General features: G+C 40.8%; 2 protein-coding genes across 4 annotated transcripts; both read right to left on the bottom strand.

Moving 5' to 3' along the window:
• Positions 1-4,882: 4,882 nt before the first annotated feature.
• On the bottom strand, positions 4,883-14,006 carry LOC139663398 (sperm microtubule associated protein 2-like). The gene is made up of 8 exons (XM_071542050.1): positions 13,916-14,006; positions 11,784-11,987; positions 11,639-11,669; positions 10,446-10,580; positions 8,927-9,046; positions 6,737-6,878; positions 6,056-6,190; positions 4,883-5,309 (listed from the first exon to the last, which is right to left on the bottom strand). Exons 1-8 carry the CDS (start codon positions 14,004-14,006, stop codon positions 5,178-5,180), a joined length of 990 nt encoding a protein of 329 aa, XP_071398151.1. The 3' UTR covers positions 4,883-5,177.
• Positions 12,407-18,771, bottom strand: arl9 (ADP-ribosylation factor-like 9). Of its 3 annotated transcripts, none has more exons than XM_071542055.1 (4): positions 18,438-18,771; positions 17,136-17,292; positions 16,097-16,272; positions 12,407-14,804 (listed from the first exon to the last, which is right to left on the bottom strand). In XM_071542055.1, the coding sequence occupies exons 1-4, from the start codon at positions 18,648-18,650 to the stop codon at positions 14,625-14,627; spliced, it is 726 nt and encodes a 241-aa protein (XP_071398156.1). In that variant the 5' UTR covers positions 18,651-18,771; the 3' UTR covers positions 12,407-14,624. The 3 variants fall into 3 exon arrangements, with proteins under 3 accessions (XP_071398156.1, XP_071398155.1, XP_071398154.1); XM_071542054.1 differs by having other exon boundaries at positions 17,136-17,310; positions 18,429-18,771; XM_071542053.1 differs by having other exon boundaries at positions 17,136-17,310; positions 18,402-18,771.

Raw genomic sequence — 18,771 nt, forward strand, 5'->3', positions numbered from 1 at the left:
CTATATCTATCTATCTATCTGTAAAAGCACCTTTTGTTTACTTGTATATTACTCCGTAATTACCGTCATAACTAGTTATTACATCTACTTTACTTGGATATTTCTTAGTTATTTTCAGTCATTACTGTGTAGTTAATGACCTGTAATTTAAAGGGTTACCAATTATTACTTGCATGGTGCCAGAGACTTGCATATGAGGAGACAAGTTCTATCAATGTTGTTGTAATTCCTACTGGTTGCCAATAGAGGTAGATAAAGTAATAACTTACGTAATGCCCCTTTAACAAGTGAATTCAATAAGATATCAGCTTTTGTCAGCATTCACCTGTCAGTTTATTTCAGGAAAAGCGCAGAAGGAGCAATTTGTAAAATATCTTGCATCCACAAATGTGTATTTTAGGCATTTAGCTGCTGCCTGACGTATCCAGAGTGACTTACAATGAAACCAACAGCGGAACAAACTTGACTTCCTAGATCCCTAACATTACAAGCGACCAAGAGTAAGGAGCCCAAAGGTCAGAAGGGTCACAGAGCCCCCGACAATAGATGCAACACTCCTGCTCCACTAGAATGATGGTGTATGACAGAGGAAGTATATCAAACAGACTGGCTGTGTTCCCGCCTGTCTGCAGCTCGGTCTGGTGAAAGGCTGGTCTGAGTGGTTGATGGTGCAGCAGAAGAGCCCATGGCAGTGTGTGCAGAATTTGAATGGAGTCTGGTATTGTCTGTTGCTAAGAGGATTCAGTGAGGCTGCGAGGAATCTGTCATTCAGAAGCTGCCGGCCTCGGTTTGCATCACTATCTCAAACCTTGACTCTTTTATTTTTTTATTTTTTATTTTTTTATTATTCCAGCCGTGTGACACTAATCTGATCTTTACATCGCCGCTTCACTTCACCAGTGAATTAATTTTCTACACCGGGGATGTTTTAATCCGTTTCACTTCCCCTTACTTCTCACTTAGGCATTTTGTTGTTTTACTCTTTGGTTTGTTGCCACTTAGTTTCTGTGCCCAGTTCACCTGTTTCCAGTTTTTGAGGTAATGTTCTCATTTCGCTGTTGTCATGAAAACCTTGTAACTCCCATTGTGGTGATTTCCATGTTTAGCTGCAACCAAGTCACTCTGTTGGTCAGTCTGTTGGTCCCAAAAATGTAAAAACAAATCCTACTGCACATGTACAGCTGCAGGATCCAGACATAAAATACCTTCAGGTTTCTCAGGCAGCCACTCTGGTGTTTCAGCTCATTTGGTAGGGCAGTGGACTCTTTAACCCAGCAAGTACAGAATGTTTACATCATGCTATTTATATAATAATAATAATAATAATAATAATAATAATAAACTTTATCTATATAGCACTTTTGACATGGTCCATTTTAAAGACAGCAGTTTTCCACCAAGCTACTAAGAAAAAAGTTATGCTCCACAGCAGAATTCATCTTTTAGTTTGATAACACTGATTGGTTAACACATAATTGATTAGGCCCATTCATGATGATCCTTATTAGTGACTCTAAGCAAGTATAGGCCGACTTTAGGCTACCACTTGTAACACCAATACCTGCACCAATCTGGTCGCAAGTTTATCACGAATTAAATGCTTGTTTCACTACAATATAGGGATTGCATGCTCCTTTAGGGGTTGAGAAAATAATTCTACTATTCTTGGGTGTATGAAAACCCTTTCAATGCCTGTTGGATGAACTGAAATACATGGTGGTCAAGCTAAAAACAGGGCTGCAACTTTTTTTTTTAGCTCCTGACAGTTGACAGTTCTTCCTGTAGCTCCATCCTAACTAGGTTGTTTGTGGTGTTGCACTGAGCGAATAAGAAATTGCCAAACTATCAATTTTGGGAAAGATTTTGCGAGCTGAAATTTCTCAATATTCCAAAAACAGATAATTCTATTCTCAAGAACGAAGCTAAATTGGGAGCAAACATCGTAAGATGAATCATAGCCTACAGAAAGAACACATGCCTTTTACTGCCAGCAATCATTTTGTAAGAGTTGGTAACATGCTGATTCAAATGGTGGACACTTTTATATTCAGCCTCACTGGTGAACATTACTTACTTATGTGTGTATAAGTGATGTAAAAAACATGGCTCTCATGGATTACCATTTTAACATTAAATAGCCTACGGGAGCAGTTGAAATGTTTGACAAGTGCATTACTTTACCACAAAAGTTATTTCAAATTCATAAAATATGACTTTGTAGCCAATATTTGTCCCATAAACACTTATAAAGAGTGAACTCTACCCAGTGGTGTGAGCAGCCAAGACTGATTAGTCACACTCAGCATCACTGCCAACAAGGGCAAGCCAGACTGAGACATGCAGCCGCCCTGTTGCCCGTCTCATCAGTGTCACCGCCTAGTGCCAGAGACTGATAAATAGCTAGGAGGAGAAAAAGCAGAAGGAGCAGCAACTGATATGGACAGAATCAATCAATGATGTCTGGTACATGATGGCTGCACAATAAGAAATTTGAATGACTCTGTAAATGTTTTTCACCCTGAAAGTGGGTACAAATGCCACTGTCTTAAATCAATGTCTGAGTTTGTTTGTGCATCATCAGAAATAACTACCCAATATAAATAACCAGAGGTCACATGCTCGCCCCAGAAAAGAGTAGATGCATCATGGGAACTGAAGTATTAAGTAGGAAGAATTATCCTATCTTTGCATTACTCACTGTACATGAGCCCAGATCAGGAATCATCTGAGCATGGATATCATAATTCCTATTCTTTCTTACTTTCTTTCTTTCTTTCGTCTTTGCAGATTGGAGTTTTACTTATACAAATATTTCTCAGAGGCAGAGCTGCTCTGGAGGCAGAAATAATCTCATTGGTTGAGTTAAACCTAAGTGGGCGGGGCCAAAGAACCACAGTTTTTCTGGCTAAGTAACGTTAGACTGAAGCCCGATTAAAAAGGCAAGGGGTAAGAGAGGAGGAAGCTAATATTATGAAGCCTAGCACTCTTGATAACTGAAAAAAATCTTGGTAACGATGCAAACTAGGCATAATAAATTATCTAGGTTAGCTAGTTAGCCTAGATGACCTTCCAAATTCAAACTAGCCATACTAACCTATAGCTATCTAGGTAAGATAGTTAGTTGCTGACCTTCCAACATCATGATGTCATGGTCATGAATGAATGAAATAAGACATTGCCATTTTAATTTTTTATTCATATTTTAACCAAAGTTCCTTCTTTGCTATTCAACTTTGGCAGTTAGCTAATTTGCGCTCAGAAAAACTCTTTGGCTCCACCCATTTAGGTTTAACTCAACCAGATTATTTTTCTCCAGAGCAGCTCAGCAGTCAATCGGCTCTTTCTTTCTTCTTCTCACTCTTCTCGTCTTTACCTCACAGTTATAATCACAGCAAGCTAATCCCAGATTAGCTCCCAGCGGGACAAGGGTTCAGTCTCTTTGATGTCTGGCCTCAGCCGGGCCGGGCCGGGCCGGGCCACCTCCCTGTGCACTCGCCCCCCCGCAGGCCTCCAAATCAAATTCAGTACAGTAGGGCTTCGCCTCTGAATGCATCGACTGTGACCACTTTATGTAACGCTCAGTCACAAGCGCTGCGAGTGTAAGTGGGATTACTGTGGATTTTCAAACTGAGCCCACGGCGCCCTTTGTAAATTAAACTGTGGCCAGATTGAGGGGTTTTCAATAAGGCATGACCTTTCAGGGGGGAAAGAGAAGTCAAGTTTTTCTCACACTTTCTTACTCTCATGCACTGGCGTGACAGTGTATGAGTGTATGAGAGTGTATCATGTGTATCTATATCTAAATTGATAGACATGATAAATGTTACAAATGAAAAAATGGTTTCATAGAAAGATAGACACCTCTACATGTTTGCCATCACAAAGCAAGAATCATAAGCCTTGATGGAAATAATAGTTATTATTATTATTATTCAAAGTCTAGCATACATTTTTGAAAATACACTGAATATATACTCTTACATTGAGGCTATGAGTGTGCAACAGCTTCTTGTTATTCAAGGTTTCATACACATGGTTATGATATAAACAGAGAAGCCAAAAGAAGTGCAAAGGAAAAACCACATGTGGATCACTACAGTATATCATACTGAGGCTCAGGAGGAGGCTTCAGGATCTCTGAGGTATTAAAGAAAGAGAACACAGGAGACATTTTTTTTTTAAACCTTTTTATCATTCACTTTCCCTGCAGGTCTGGGATTTAAACCAGCAATCTTCTCATCATAAGATCCCGATCCAAACTTCTATTCAACGTTTCATGCACACAGTAATGATATCAACAGAAAACCCAAAAGAACCACAAAGGGAGGATGTGGATCACCAGATCATACCAGGGTTGATTGTGGTTAGTTAGTAAAGAAGAGAAAACAACCAAAACAGATGAAAAATGAGTTTGTTTTTTTGAAGTTTGGGGTTCTCATTCACATTCCCCCACCCAGATTTGTCCAATCAAGTCTGGAATTCAAACGCGAAACCTCCAGGTTAAAAGCCCACTTCTCTATCCTCTCGCTTACTGTCACCCTGCTTTTCTAAAGCATCAAGATTTTAATGTTTTTTAGTTCCCTTTCATGTCATTTTATGCATCCTGCCAGGGTTTCCACCATGCCGTGTTTGGTTGTCATTTGTTCTTGTGTCTTTGATTGTCATCTTCATTTTTTCTTCCTTCTTTCATTTGTTTTGAAGTTTTGGTTAGAGTTAAAAAGCAAACTGCTTTAAATCATTTTTGTCAGAAAGGATTACTAAACCAAAAGGACCCAGCAAACAGATGTTGATACGACGGCCTGCACCAACGCTAAAAATCGGTGTAAATATACCACCAAAATGAAAGATGAAATGACATTCGTAGTGATCCATAGCTGATACAGTTTCCAAAGCTGTCTTGAAAATGAAATTTGGCTTGATGTTAAACCTGCAAGTCCTGAAACCTAAGGGACTGGACTTGGCCACTTCCTGCACCTCGTTATCTGTCAAACGCTTGCTGGGAAAAGACAAAGACAGCCCAGGCTTAGCTTAGCTGCTCTACTGCCAAACACAGTTTCTCAAACACAAGATGTCATTCATACAAAAGACCCCATGAGAAACATTTTGCCCGTTTATTAGCTTGACGGATTTGTCGGTAGCCAAATGGACTCCGACTTGGACCAGATGTTGAGGGAAGTTCAGGCAGGCGGGAGATTCTGTCTGATCCACTCCGGTTCTCGTGGAGGGATGTAGTCCTTGGAAAGTTGCTTTGGTGTTGCCAGACTTTCAATGCGAAGAGTTGCTGTGGATCTCCTCGCTGCCCTCGACACCTGTTTTATGGACAAATGTTTTAGAGGTTTAGATACACGGTACAAAACTTCAGCAGTGATGGTAATTTCAATTTCAGCAAGAATGAGTGGATTCCTGTAGAGAATGCCTTTAATCTCAGATACTGCTAGACCCAAAATCATGTCTTAAAAGCTGCCTCTTGTAATTGTACTGCACAGCTGTTGTTGAAGAAAAGGGTCTTTCTCAATATGTGCTCTGGTGCGTTCCTGTGTCCTCCATGATGCATTTGACACGTTAATATCTAACGGTCAGGCTACAATTTAAAAACAAAAGAACCCAAGGACGGAGGATGGATAAAGATCCAGGAACTGAGGATGCATCGGATGGCGATTTGACCAATGAGAACGATTTGGAAGCCCCAAGATTCATCGCGAGGACGATGCATCACATGCAAACAGCGATACAGTCTATACTACAGAACCGGTTGAAACAGCTGGGAAAATGAACAGCTGTGTGTCTTAATTGACCATCTCAGTTCATCTCAAACTGTAAGGATGCTTCTCTGTTCTCTGAGAAGTTTGTTCTCTCCCAGACAACTTGGGGAAGAAAGTTATCCACAAAAACAAAAGTATCGACCTGGCATACTTGAAACACCTAATGGTATTTAGTTGGCATCGCTATAAGATCTGTCAGTGAGAGAGTGCAAAGTGAATCTCAGCAGTGAATAATGCCTTGGGACGTTTCTGATGAACTGACAAAACAAACAACTCTCAAATGATGCTCTTACAGTCCAGATCGATTCCTCGGGTCGTCCCAGCTCACAGCAGATGTTGCTCTCCTTCAGCCTGGGCAGTGACAGCTGGTCCAGGCGTGGAGAGGTGCGGGCTGTTTTGGAAGAACAGGAAATCAGGGACTCCACACTCTGTGGGACAAACAGATGGGGGGAATTTCATGTTATCATACATTGTGATCAAATGTGAAAAAAATCCTATTTGGTCTCTCAAGGTAATATAAGCTTCAATCATCGCTTATTTAAAGAATGAAGAAACCCAGCATTAGATGAGGTAGGTCTAGTTTTCATCTGTAATGTTTATTTGTAAAAAAACAACAAAAAAACAAAAGCCCTACGGTCAAAAACAAGTTCTAGTAAGCTGCTGCTACAACAACAATCCCATTCAAAATGTACATTATTCCTCAATTTTAGGACCAAAAGCCATATCACAAACATTTAAATTAGAACACCAAGAGACTGTAAGGATGGTGATAACACAGGACAATTTGTGCAATGTGGGCAATGTAGATGGTCAACAGCATCAACAATCTAGTCTAATCTATCAATGTCTATTTAAGTTCCTATGTAATCAATGCAATGATGCTGAGGTAACACCGTGCATAGTTGACCTTTTTCATAGTACTGAATTGTTGGACTGAAGTATCTAAGAGTCCCCACTCAGGATCAGGATCTTACACTTCTGTTGCTCTGGAAGTCGGGGTGGGTCAGTTTGGGGGTGGAGAGCTGCAGCAGGCGTGGCGTCATCACAGCAGATTTCACTCTGGGATCAACATGCCAGATAGGACAGTTATACTCACACTGAGGGGTGTGAGGGGGGCTGTGGGACACAGAAAACACTGTAAATACACTACACAAATATCCATCTGAAAATGTCATTTAATCTGGTGTTTAGTTGTATTTTTCTTATAATAAGTGAAAACTCTGCCAATACAGTGAGATTATTTCACTTGTTTCGAAGACAAATCAATATTTGCATTGGAATTTTATCGAATCAAGAGACTGTCATAGTGAAGTGATTTATCTCACCTGATTGATAGATTTTTTTTTCAATTTTTTAAAGGGAAGAAAGATTTTAAAACTCAATACCAGACTTGTTAAGACGGGCATTTTTTTGGAGTGTAGCCAGACGATGAACAAACATTTTAAAAAAACATTTAAAAAAACCCAAACAACCAAAAAATCTGATCCTATTCTTCATATTAAAATTGAATTTTCTGTAACATATATAGCTGTTGACCAAGGGCCTGCTTCATATGTACAATAATAGTACCATGGACAATATACACAACACTATCCTAAATAGAAGGCTTTTATTTCAAAATGCCATATAACCTGAAATACAGAGTCAATATTAAAAAACCCCCACATTATTCCATCCTCAACAACATGGCTCTTTTGTAAGGAAATGAGAACACTCAAAACTTTAAAAGAAACCCATAATGTGGTTTACTTTCATGTCAGCAATGATTTTGTCAGAGTAGGCACATTTGTTTTTTCCGAACGGTAAATATCATATTTTGGAAAGAAAGTCTTCAATTGTTGTCTGCCATGCTGGTTTGTGCTGTCACGTGTTTTGTCTGGTTTGTATTTTTGTGGATGTGGTTTCTGTTTTGGTGCAACAAGCTGTGGGGATTATGTTTGGACTGTTGGTGCTCCTTGATTATTTTTCCTACAGGGAATGAGAACAGCGATTAATTTAATCCATCTTTTTAATTACAAAAGCAAATGTCTGCTTTTTTTGTATTTAATTCAATATGCAAGACCTGAATCTCTTTCCATGTCCAAAACATGTGCTGTTGCTGCTGTTTTCTGGATTTATAAAAAGACTTCCGTGGCGGTCTGTCTGGACGTCCCAGGGGTCCTGCACTGTAGACAATAAGCCCTATTGTCTCCGCTCCTCCCTCTGCCACAGTTTGATACTGAAATAACAGATGTCCAAATGTTGGCTTCCTATAGCCTAGTTCATGGAGACAGTAATTTTGGACACGGGCCTCCAGTTGGCGCTCTCATATTTAACATTATGACATGTTACATCCTGGTGTGGTTTAATTCTTGAGTTTGCTTCACATGCTGACCCCAGGAAGAGTCGAGGCTTTGCAGTTGGATCACAAATCGCCCAACAAACCACGTCTGGCTCCATCATGGAGGTCCATTAGCTGTGTGCAAATAATCGCTATACAGAACCAGGCTAGAAAAAGAGATACCTTGTTGTGATGTGGCTCCATTCAGTACAGTTATAAATTAAATGCATAGTTTGATAAGGTGGATTTGTTTCCAAATGTAGGTTACTGTGACACAGTAAACTGTCTTTAGCCCTAGTCTCTACTCCAAAACACTCTGAGTTGTAGCTTGAGAAGAGTCAGCTCAGTTAACCTGAACAAACGGTTAGCTAGCTAACTAGCCAACACGCTCATTTAGCAAAGAAACCTTTGTTAATTTTAACATACATATACTAGTGACTAACACTAGCTTCTACTCAATAAGACAGTGATAGTTAGCTGACAAGATAGTTAGCTAGCTAATAAGCTGATATCATATCACCATAAAATCTGATTTATCAATGGTGAAATGATCAGTTCCTAGGCATAAAAAGCACATAAAATAACTATATTGAATTATGTTGAGACGGCCAAGTTGTACATTTAGAAACACCAGCTGTTCAAAGCCGCTGTTGCCCATGAGCTGAAGACCTCCAATATGGCCGCCAGAGGATGTGTTACATCATCTTAAAACCCTCTATAGCTGCCACTCAGCTAATGGGGATCCAGATAACCTTAAACCACTACATGGATTTGCCTTAAGGTTAGTTTTGTTCAGTTTGACTTCACTTGACCGGCTGTGTTTGATGCTTGATGAGGCTTTTACCCGGCTTCCTGGGAGCTGCGGCTGCGGCTCCTGGGTGTTGACAGGCGGACAATGCGCTCGTACCGGGAAGCCTTGGAGGAAGGAGGCCGCGTCTTCCTGAAGGAGCTCGCCTCCTCCTTCCTGCAGGAAAACGGGAGCTATTACCACATCCATTATGTGTGTGTTTGTGGGACAAAAGGATGTCTCATGCCAGAAAGGGGGGTGGGGTGTGTACGTATGTGTGTGTGTGTGTGTGTGTGTGTTACAGAACAATGGCTAAGTTTTAGTGCATCACTAATGACGAAGGCAAGAGAGGTAAAACAAAATTATCTGGACCCACAAAAGCATTTCAAATTCATTAACACTTAATCGAGATTCTTGTGGGATGACACATTTCCCAGGTCAGATGCTCCCTTTGTTTATCTGTGTGGCAACTTGGAAGATAATGTTATTTTCCTCCTCATTTCATTATGACTCATTGTTTTTCAAAGAAGTAAGGGATAATGAACAGTGAGCCGGTCAAATAAGCCTTGACAAATCTTGACTTAATTTGTCATAGTGACCGGCTCTCTGTACATTATCCTGCTTATTACACAGCTACTTTCCAAACACATCAATCATTTGACATGAAATATTGGAATTAAAATGATTTTATTACAAGCTAAAGTAATTTAAAAGCTTCCGGCAAAAGACCAACTGGAGCAGTAGGACTGTCTGCTGTAACCAAGGAGTAATGTCTTTTTGTCACAAGGTGTTTCCAGTTAATTGGATTAGAAATCAATTAAATAGACCAGACTTCTTGACTGTGGACTGATATGATTAGACGTGAAACAGCAGTCTGTTATTCGGGAATAAGAGATCTCAGAATAAATTCATTGTGTATTGAACAAAGCTTTGTAATAACGCAGAAAATATACTGTATGTCTTGAATTATGTAGTTTGGGGAAAGACTTCAGCAGGGCCTAAAACAACAACAATTTCTCGCTCTTCTATATTGTGAATCCTTGATGAGCAGCAGGTGATCGCTGTCATCTTCAATTGAAGTAAAGTATTGTTCTGGGCGGGTTTCTGATTGAATTACACTCTGCGTTACTGTGCTTCCGTTGCGCTTTTAATCTGACAGCTGGGGGTGGGGGAAAAAAGACAATAAGAGAGCTTATCAAAATAAAAGCCCCCAAGAACTCGAATCATGTCGTCTTGTTCGCTAATTGAGACAGACAAGTCCCGCGGGCGGCCGCCTCCGATGAGGACCTAACTGGCAGCGGTCCTGAACATCAATTTTCAGCATGTACTTCCTGAGCTCCATATCAGCTCTGTGTCCAAATGCATCAGAGGGCAAGACTTCAAAGTCATTACCCTCCGCCTTCGCAAACATTTTCACTAATATGTCGATGCAGCGTAAAAGCCCGACAAAAAGGCTGTTTGCAGTCGGCAGCGTAAACACCGACAAGCGCTCCGCTCCTCTGCGATTAGCCCACTCATGCCTTTTTGATAGAGTCATCAATAATGGTCAGGGTGCAGCTAGAGTGGGTTCAGTTACCTCCAGTGGTCATCCCTTGCTGAGAAGTCTCTTTTGTGCCGGGCCAGGTATTGGATTCTTGCAGTTGGAGCGGCTGCCAGCGCCGAAGCGGAGACGGGCCGGATCGGCCGCTGGTCGCCCCAGCTGAGCTTCTCACTGACCGGGGAAGAGATGGAGTTTCCAAATCATCAAACTACACCAAGACTTGTAGCGCTGAAAACGTTGGCGTAGAGACAAAATAAATATTTTCTCAAGTAGGTAATTCCGAAATGAAAGCGTGACACGTTTTCCAGGGCCGAATGCGACCTCTGTTCATTTTCCATTGTTTTGCTCTTTCACCGCACGTTCAGAGCCTGCCAGACATCTGTCTTTAATTGTCTACTTTGGAGAAATTGCATTCGAGGAAGCACAAACCACAAAGGCTCCTGGTTTCTCAGAGTCAATTTCACACTGGATCAATGAAAAACATGGAAATTGACATGATGTTAACAGTTACAGAAGATTTGTCTTGCAAAACTGAAAATGTTTATGTTTGAACCAAGAAGACAATACAGTCTGCATACTTCTTGCTCTTCTTATACACTTTGACTACTGTGGTATAAGAAAGGTGTGTTTGTTTAGACAGAGATAAAACAGAATCAGTGAAGTTAGTTACAGTATTATATTGAATATTTCAGTACTGCTTAACTACTCACCAAGGAGTTGTGGCCCATACTGTTTTTGAGATTTTGTGTTGTGCAAGTTCCAAGATTCTGCAACCAAAAAACATTCACAAAAACATACATGAGCATTACACACAAACAGATGTGGGGTAGATGTAGGGATGAGGGATCTCAAAGATCACCTCAGGGTTTCCTCTCTGTTCATGTTTTCTTCTCTCTGGCAGAGCTGCAATGAACCAAAACTTGTCCTGCTCTTCACTTAAAAAAAGTTGGTTAGAAACCCCAAAACCTCTAACCAGAGAGAGATGAACCCAAAAAATATGACTTTCAAAGCTTTGTTTTGTGTAGTCATTGCTTTTCAATACAACGGCTTTTCGTTTGGCAGCTCCGCCTGAAAGTGAAAAATTCTGTTCTGTGTTGCATTCATTATCTATAAACAGTTATGGTCACAGTATTTGGTCTCGATTCACAAATATAATGGGAGTTCTTTGTTTTTTTTGCAAGCTGGTTTCATCTGAGAGAGAGTAAGGAATTCATAAAGATGGTGCACACCTGTTCGATGGACAAAATCCGGACTGAATCCCTGCAAGAAACAAGAAGACATGAGAAACATCTTCACAGGTTATTTCACACTTTATGAGACTCACACACCAGACTTTAGACCGACCCCATTACACATAAGAAATGTTAAACCTACCCCCTCTTCCAGAGACCATCTCGACTTGCAGCAGGCTGGATGTGTCGGCTTGCCCTCCTATTGATCGTGTCATGATGATCTCCTGCCGGTTGCTATGGCGCTGGCCTGGGCGTCCCTTAGCAACCAACCCCAGACCGAGGGACTCCTTGAAACTGGAGTCTGGAGCGTGTTCCACCCGTCCATTCCTGTGTCTCGAGACTTCCGCTGCAGGATGTTGAATGGAAAGTGATATCTTGAGGTCAGCGGAGGGGAGGGGGGGGGCGGTTTGCTGGTGTATTTATGGAGAGCTGCTGTGTTTGGACAGGATTCCAAAAATAAAACGTGCTTTGATGGCGTGACGACAGGAGCTATGTTGAGTCTCCTCGCATGAGACATGAATCTGCGTTCCCCGGATAATCTGACATTATTATTAGTTGTATCCCCATAAAGTCGGCGCCGCAGGGGGGGGGGGGGTCCTGGTGGTTAGAGACTGTCCCGTATCTGGAAGGTCACAAGTTCAATTCCCTGTTACAGTGTCCTGCAGGAAAAGCCTGAACCCCGATCTGCTCCAACTGTTACAGCAAGGAAGTCAATTAAACAAACTGCTCTCCCAGAACAAGCCACACCAGCCAAATTTACTGGAAACAAGTTCTTTATTTATTTATGTATGACAAAACAGTATACATGACTATTATCGCGCCATAACAGATCTGACAACAAAATACTGTTTGTTGGATATGTTAACAGAAGGCTTTCAGCTTGATTTTGGTATTTAAAAACAAGTTACAATTTTTGGATGAAGTAAAAAAAGAACAATGTGCTGTTTCAACTTTTAAATGTTTTTTAAAAAGTGGTTTACATGATCGCATGTGTCTACAATGTTTACATTCATCCCTTAGTGCGCGAAACAGCTCAAAACCAAATTAACACGTAATAATACAAAAGAACAAAGTGAATAGTTGTATGTTGGCGTCTCCCTGAAATGCATCACGCAAAAAACATGTTAAGATAATCCACTCAAAAGACATCAAGAAAATATCCCTTTTTTTATATTATCTTTTTTAAGACTAAAAGGTCAAAACACTTATCAAAATATACAAATATGAACTTTGTACCGTACATGTGATTATGTTTTAAAGCTGCAATCCGGGGCCAGCATGATTATCATGTTAAGAGGTACTGCGCTAACACAGGTGTTGACTAGTGTTAAGGTCCGGGAACTAGATGAGTATTAAAGGATACCAAAGATGGAAGATAATAAAATCAAAATAGAACAGCCAGTCATTGAGGCAAACAGCCTTCATCCTACCTCCTTACACAATGTGAAGGTCGTCTGCCTCAACAAACAGCTGTTTTATTGACAAGCTGAAGTGTCTCGGTATCCTGCTGAAATTCAATTCTGACTCCAAGCCAAAAAGCACCGATTCAATGTGATTTCAGAGAAGTGCTCATTTAACACGTACATATGTAACTATTATTAAGGTCTGCACAACAGAAAGCTCATCAACTCCGTCCACAGGTTTAATTTACACATTTTAGCTGCACTAGGCCACTTTGCACGTCAGCAGTCCCAAATGGCAGCAAGAGGTAACTGTTTCGAAAATTTGAAATTTCGATACCCAGAAATCCTGTGAGGTGATGTCAGCAGACTACAACACAACACAGAGCTGTGTGTTTTTTTCAAGTTTAGCATTTCGCTGTTAAGTTTCAATTCGTCACTTCAGATTTGAGCAGAGAAGATCTCGACACCAGAATTTAATTTGGGCAAAATTTGGCGAATCTACAGCATCTCAATTAGTGGGGATGGGACACTCTTCTCTGTTGCAGACCCATTTTATGATTTTGGTTGATAAGATAATAAGTGTGTTTTTACATTAAAATATTGCCTAGTGCAGTTTTAAGTCTTTATGTCGTGGTGTGAGATTCTATGTACCATGACACACAGACATTTTGATGCAGTGGACAAAACAATTGCAGCCAACAGACCTTTCACATATTTGGCTGCCTTCGCTGTCAGTTGTAAAAATGATATTTTTGTGATGCTAACAGGCAGAGAGACTGGTGGCTTCGCTGGTGAGTGAGCTGCACCCTGCAAGCACCCAGATGGCTGGTGTGTTTCTATAACTGAACATACATCCACTGTGACTCTGTACCATCTGTCAACCTCCACCCAGCCTGCAGGCATCTCCACTGCTGCATCATCACCTGCTTCATGACATTACTTCGCTGATCCAGGAGATGCATCTTAAAACATACAGTAACAGTCACCGATAACAGTCTTCTTGTACAGTGAAATATTTATGGTTGTATTCAAAATACCATCACCTGCTCTGACAAAAGGAAAATAAATCTTTGGTGATGAGAAAACCTTTACCCTGATCACATAAAATTATTTAAGAATGTACTGGAGGCTACTGGCTTCAAGACTGAAAATAAACATGGGTCTGAAAATATAATCTTACTCTTTATATGCTGGTCATTTGGTAAGAGAACATCAAATGTACAGCAACACATTTACCACAGAGAGAAGGCCATCACTTAGAAGAATGTCATCTAACGGCCAAACAAGAATAATTAGCATTTTATTCAAAGCCAGTGAGGGTTTTTGCGCTTTTTAGTCAAAGAGCTAGTTCTTTCAAAATCAACTATGACATAATCACTATTCAAGTTACCACAAAAACAAAGAAATCTTATTTTTTCTCTCGCCATAAATACCTCAGGTCTACCCGATTTAGCCAACTCGGTGTAGTGAAACCCACAGGAAAGTCAAAAAAGTGCAATAACAAAAAAAACGCAAGATTAAGTGACGACCGAGGACTTAACGGAGAACTTTACGGAGAACTTGACCGAGGCTGCTGGGTTTTATCTCCCGTCGCTCACCATCTGGATGATGAGGTCGCGTGCGTCCTGCACGCCCGAGCTGAGCTCCGCGTCTCCCTTCCTCACATGGGTGCCTATGAGGAACAGTTTGCGCTGGTCTCCCGCCTCGGACAGGGTCAGAGCGTCATGCAGGTCCGTGATGCTGCAGGCTCCTGGAAGGTCCTGGGACAGAAAGGAAACCATGATGAGACTCAAGGTGGGTTCTGTTTTGGAACCGGTTCCAAGTTAGCAAAACACCCGGATTCGTTAATCCCTGAGTCAAACAAATCCTCTTATCAAATCCCCCTCCCCAATGATGTCATACACGTCCCCCATCCCCTCATCCCAAATTCCCGAAATTAAATGAGGATATATTGATATGAGGATAAATTTGTAGCATGGTCCTGTAAAAGTTAACAAGTGCAGTGTTTTTGAAATTTTCTTTCTGTCCTTTTTTCCCCAACAAATGATGTAAAAATGTTTGATAAGGAATTGGAAAGGATTCAGATTGTATAAACAGATTGGATACTGGATTCAGATTAGATTAAAAGCTTTCAAACCTCGACCCTAATGAGACGATGGAGGAGACGTCAGGTGGGGTCTAACAGTGAGAACATGTAGAACCGGACACATTTTTTAGGCCTTGGTAAGGGCAGAACACCTTTGTTATTTCCATAACCGACCAAACACTCACAAAACTCATGTACTCACAAAAATAAAGCTGGGAAGAAATCCGTTACAGATACAAACAATCTGACACACCACTAGTGTCACGCTCATACTGTACACAAAACTGACTGGAAAGGGATAATAGAGGTTTAATTCATCACCTAGCCCAGATTCAGTAGCACGCACAAACATGTTTATGCACTTTGTCCCATTCTCTTCCATGTTGAGTTTTTATTTCATATGGTTTCTATTGTCCAATTCACCAGCGTGTCTGTTTGTCATCTTCATTTTTTCCCCACTTTTTTCTTTGTGGATTAGACGTTTTTATGTGTTCCTCAGTCATCAGTATAAACCTCTGGCTTCCTGACCTCCCCTGCACATAGTTGTACTCTGTTGATTCCTGTCGTATTTGATGTATTTTTTTTTACTTATACAGTAAATACAAATAAATAAAAGACATGAGAAACATGAGAAGCAAATAAATAAATAAATGAAAACATAAATACTAACTGAAACTACATTAAAAGTGGCCTCTATTTTGGAAATAAAACCAAAATAAAAACTATGGAAAATCGCACAACTATTACAACCCTGGTCAGGAACTCTGTTAGGTTCCTTATAAATACAGACTAGGGCTGCAACTAACGATTATTTTCATTATTGATTAACCTATCGATTATATTTTTGATTAATCGATTAATCATTTAGTCTATTAAATGTCAAAAATAATGATCGACTAATTGATTAATTGACTAATCGTTTCAGTACTAGTACAGACATAAACAGTGTGTTTCTGTCCCTCTCACCTGTTTGTTGGCCAGTACCACTAACGGCAGGCGGGGGTCGGAGGTCAGCAGCTCATGCAGATGAGTCTTGGCCAGAGGGAAGAGGTCGGCCCTGGAGGAGTCCACCACGAACACCAGGACCAGAGCTTTGGACATGTAGCGCTGCCAGTAGGGCCGCAGCTCCGCCTTACCGCCAACTGGAGGAGAGAACACAAGACTTTACTTCAATATTAGTGACAATATTAGTGTATTGTCATGGTTCTTACTTTTTCCAGAGCTTACATCTCTTGACTGGATTTGAAGTTTTTGGTCGTTCAGTGTGTTTTGTGTCAGAAAATATGACAAGATTGTCATTCACAACAGCAAATATCACAATATGTGAAATGACAATGGGGTCTGGAGCTATGCAAAATGTGTACAAATATGTTTTTCAGTACTGAAAAACAGTTTTACAGCATGTTTTTCCACACCTTTTGTCCAACTCCAAAAACTTTTAAAACTCCTAGAACATACTGAATTCATTTTTCGTATTTTTCTCAGACTTTTGAGACTTACATAGGAAACCTGCATTGGAGTTAGTTTCCACATAAAGAAAGAACAGCACATATCAAGGCTAGTTCCCCAATCAAAAGCTGCATCTTCCCTCACACTTTCCCTTTTTGTATTCAATTTTACATAAAATTTGCTATGTGTGGCATTTTAAGATGGTTATTTACCGCAAACAAACAGTAAATACGCTTCTACGCTGCATGTTACATTGTGTGCCTCTGAAATCTGCTGGATTGCTTTACGGCACAAATCAGGAAGAGGGCGCTGTTCTTCCAGAGCAAACAGAGCAAGGCGCAACATCCACTTTACAACAGGGAACAATGGGGTTGATGGGAAATGTAGTCTTAGTTTTGAGAAGCTCTAGCACTAACAATACCACAGGTGTGAGATAGAGGCGACCAATCGTCTCCACCATGATTTAATTAATTTCCGGTAATGTGATGTTTTAAAATGCGACACGCTGCACCTTTAATACACAGTACCAACACTTCAGATCACGGTTCATATTTACTCTCTAGGAACTCGATGTGCAGGTCTTCCCGGTTGACGGACACGGCGTTGAAGCCCTGCGTCGGCTGCACCTCCTGCTCCAGGCCGCCGGTGGAGAAGCAGTGCAGCAGGCTGGTCTTCCCGGCTCCGTCCAGACCCAGAACCAAGACCTGCTTCCCCTTCTCCACAGGCCGGGACTGCAGGACACACAGGGAGACACTTAACCAATACTCATACACACACAACCTGATGTTTACCGTTGATGCTTTAGATCCCTGAAACGTTTTCTGCTATCAAACTCTAAATATCTTGATATGATTCCACGTGATCTACATTTGGCCAGTTATAAGCACCATAAGAAAAATAAGAAAAATACACCTAACAACAAAACTGACCCAGAAATACATCACCAATATCTGTTTTTCACAGTGGTAAAGTGTTTTAAAGTGGATTTATCCTTTAACCTTTTTCACTACATGCTTAATCTTAACCTGATCCGTATTCTAATCTTATTCTATTATTTTAACCCGAAACTAGGACTGCACAATATTGGCAAATTGCTATTATTTTACAAAATATAGCAATTGCAATATTGACACTAATTTTTTTATATTTTACATTTTTCAGCAAACAAGAAGAAACAAACAAACGTTTTTAATAAAAACCGCAGGTGTTGTTGCTTAATATTTGTTGTTCTTTCTATAATACTGTGTAATTAAACTGTTTAGGACCAGGTCTCTGATAATATAATTGCAGCCTCTTGCAATTTGTAGATCGAAGTCGTTCATATTGTGATTTAAAATTTTTTTTTTGATTCATTGTGCAGTCCCAGCCTAAACCCAAACCCTAAAACACCAGCAAAATGTCTTCAGTTTGGAGGATTACGGATTAAGGGGCAGGTACTAGGAGTTTTTCCTCTTCCTGCTCTTTTTCGGTCATGGTACCTATATACTGTATATACTGTATGTCTGTGTATAGGGATATATGGGCATGTATATACATGTCATTAGATTTGAATATCTTGTTTATAATGTATATGTACATGCTTGGGTTGGATGATTGCGGTACACTGCCATGAAAAAAAAAATCTATTTATCGTCTATCTATGATTTCTCACTTTTCTCTCAGTTCTATCCTTATGAGAACACAAGAACCAAATGTCCTTATGAAGATAGAAATACAAGAACACACACACACTAGCAACAGTTGCCAGGAAGGCGTGTCCTACCGCCACACCATAAACACAGACAGAGAGACAGACAGACAGACAGACAGACAGTCTTAATACCTCCGTCTCTGGCGCTTTCTGCTCCGCGGCAGCAACAGTTGCAGCTGCGGCGACAACAACAGTCTCTCCAGCTCCTGTCTCCTCTTCCTCCTCTTCGTTCCCACTTTTAAAATCTCGCTCTGGCTTTGTTTTGGACTCCTTCTTCTTCTCCCCCGAGGAGGGAGACGCATAGGTCCAGATGACATAGGCGAGTCCTCCGGCAAGTGCAACGGAGGCGCCGAGCAGCCCGGCTTCCCTCCAGCCAGCCATGGTGCGGCTTTTATACTCTTAGTTCAGCGAAAAGAAAAGACAGAAATACCGGTTTCACCCGTCACTTCTCCTCATTTTCTGAGTTGCAGTGAAGCTCAGAAGTTGTCCTCCTCCTCCTGCT

Source organism: Centroberyx affinis, unplaced genomic scaffold, assembly GCF_046629955.1.
Source record: "Centroberyx affinis isolate AG114_WGS23_722 - 3 ecotype Tasmania unplaced genomic scaffold, CSIRO-AGI_Caff_v1 ptg004001l_1, whole genome shotgun sequence".
In the NCBI taxonomy this organism is placed as follows: Eukaryota; Metazoa; Chordata; class Actinopteri; order Beryciformes; family Berycidae; genus Centroberyx; species Centroberyx affinis.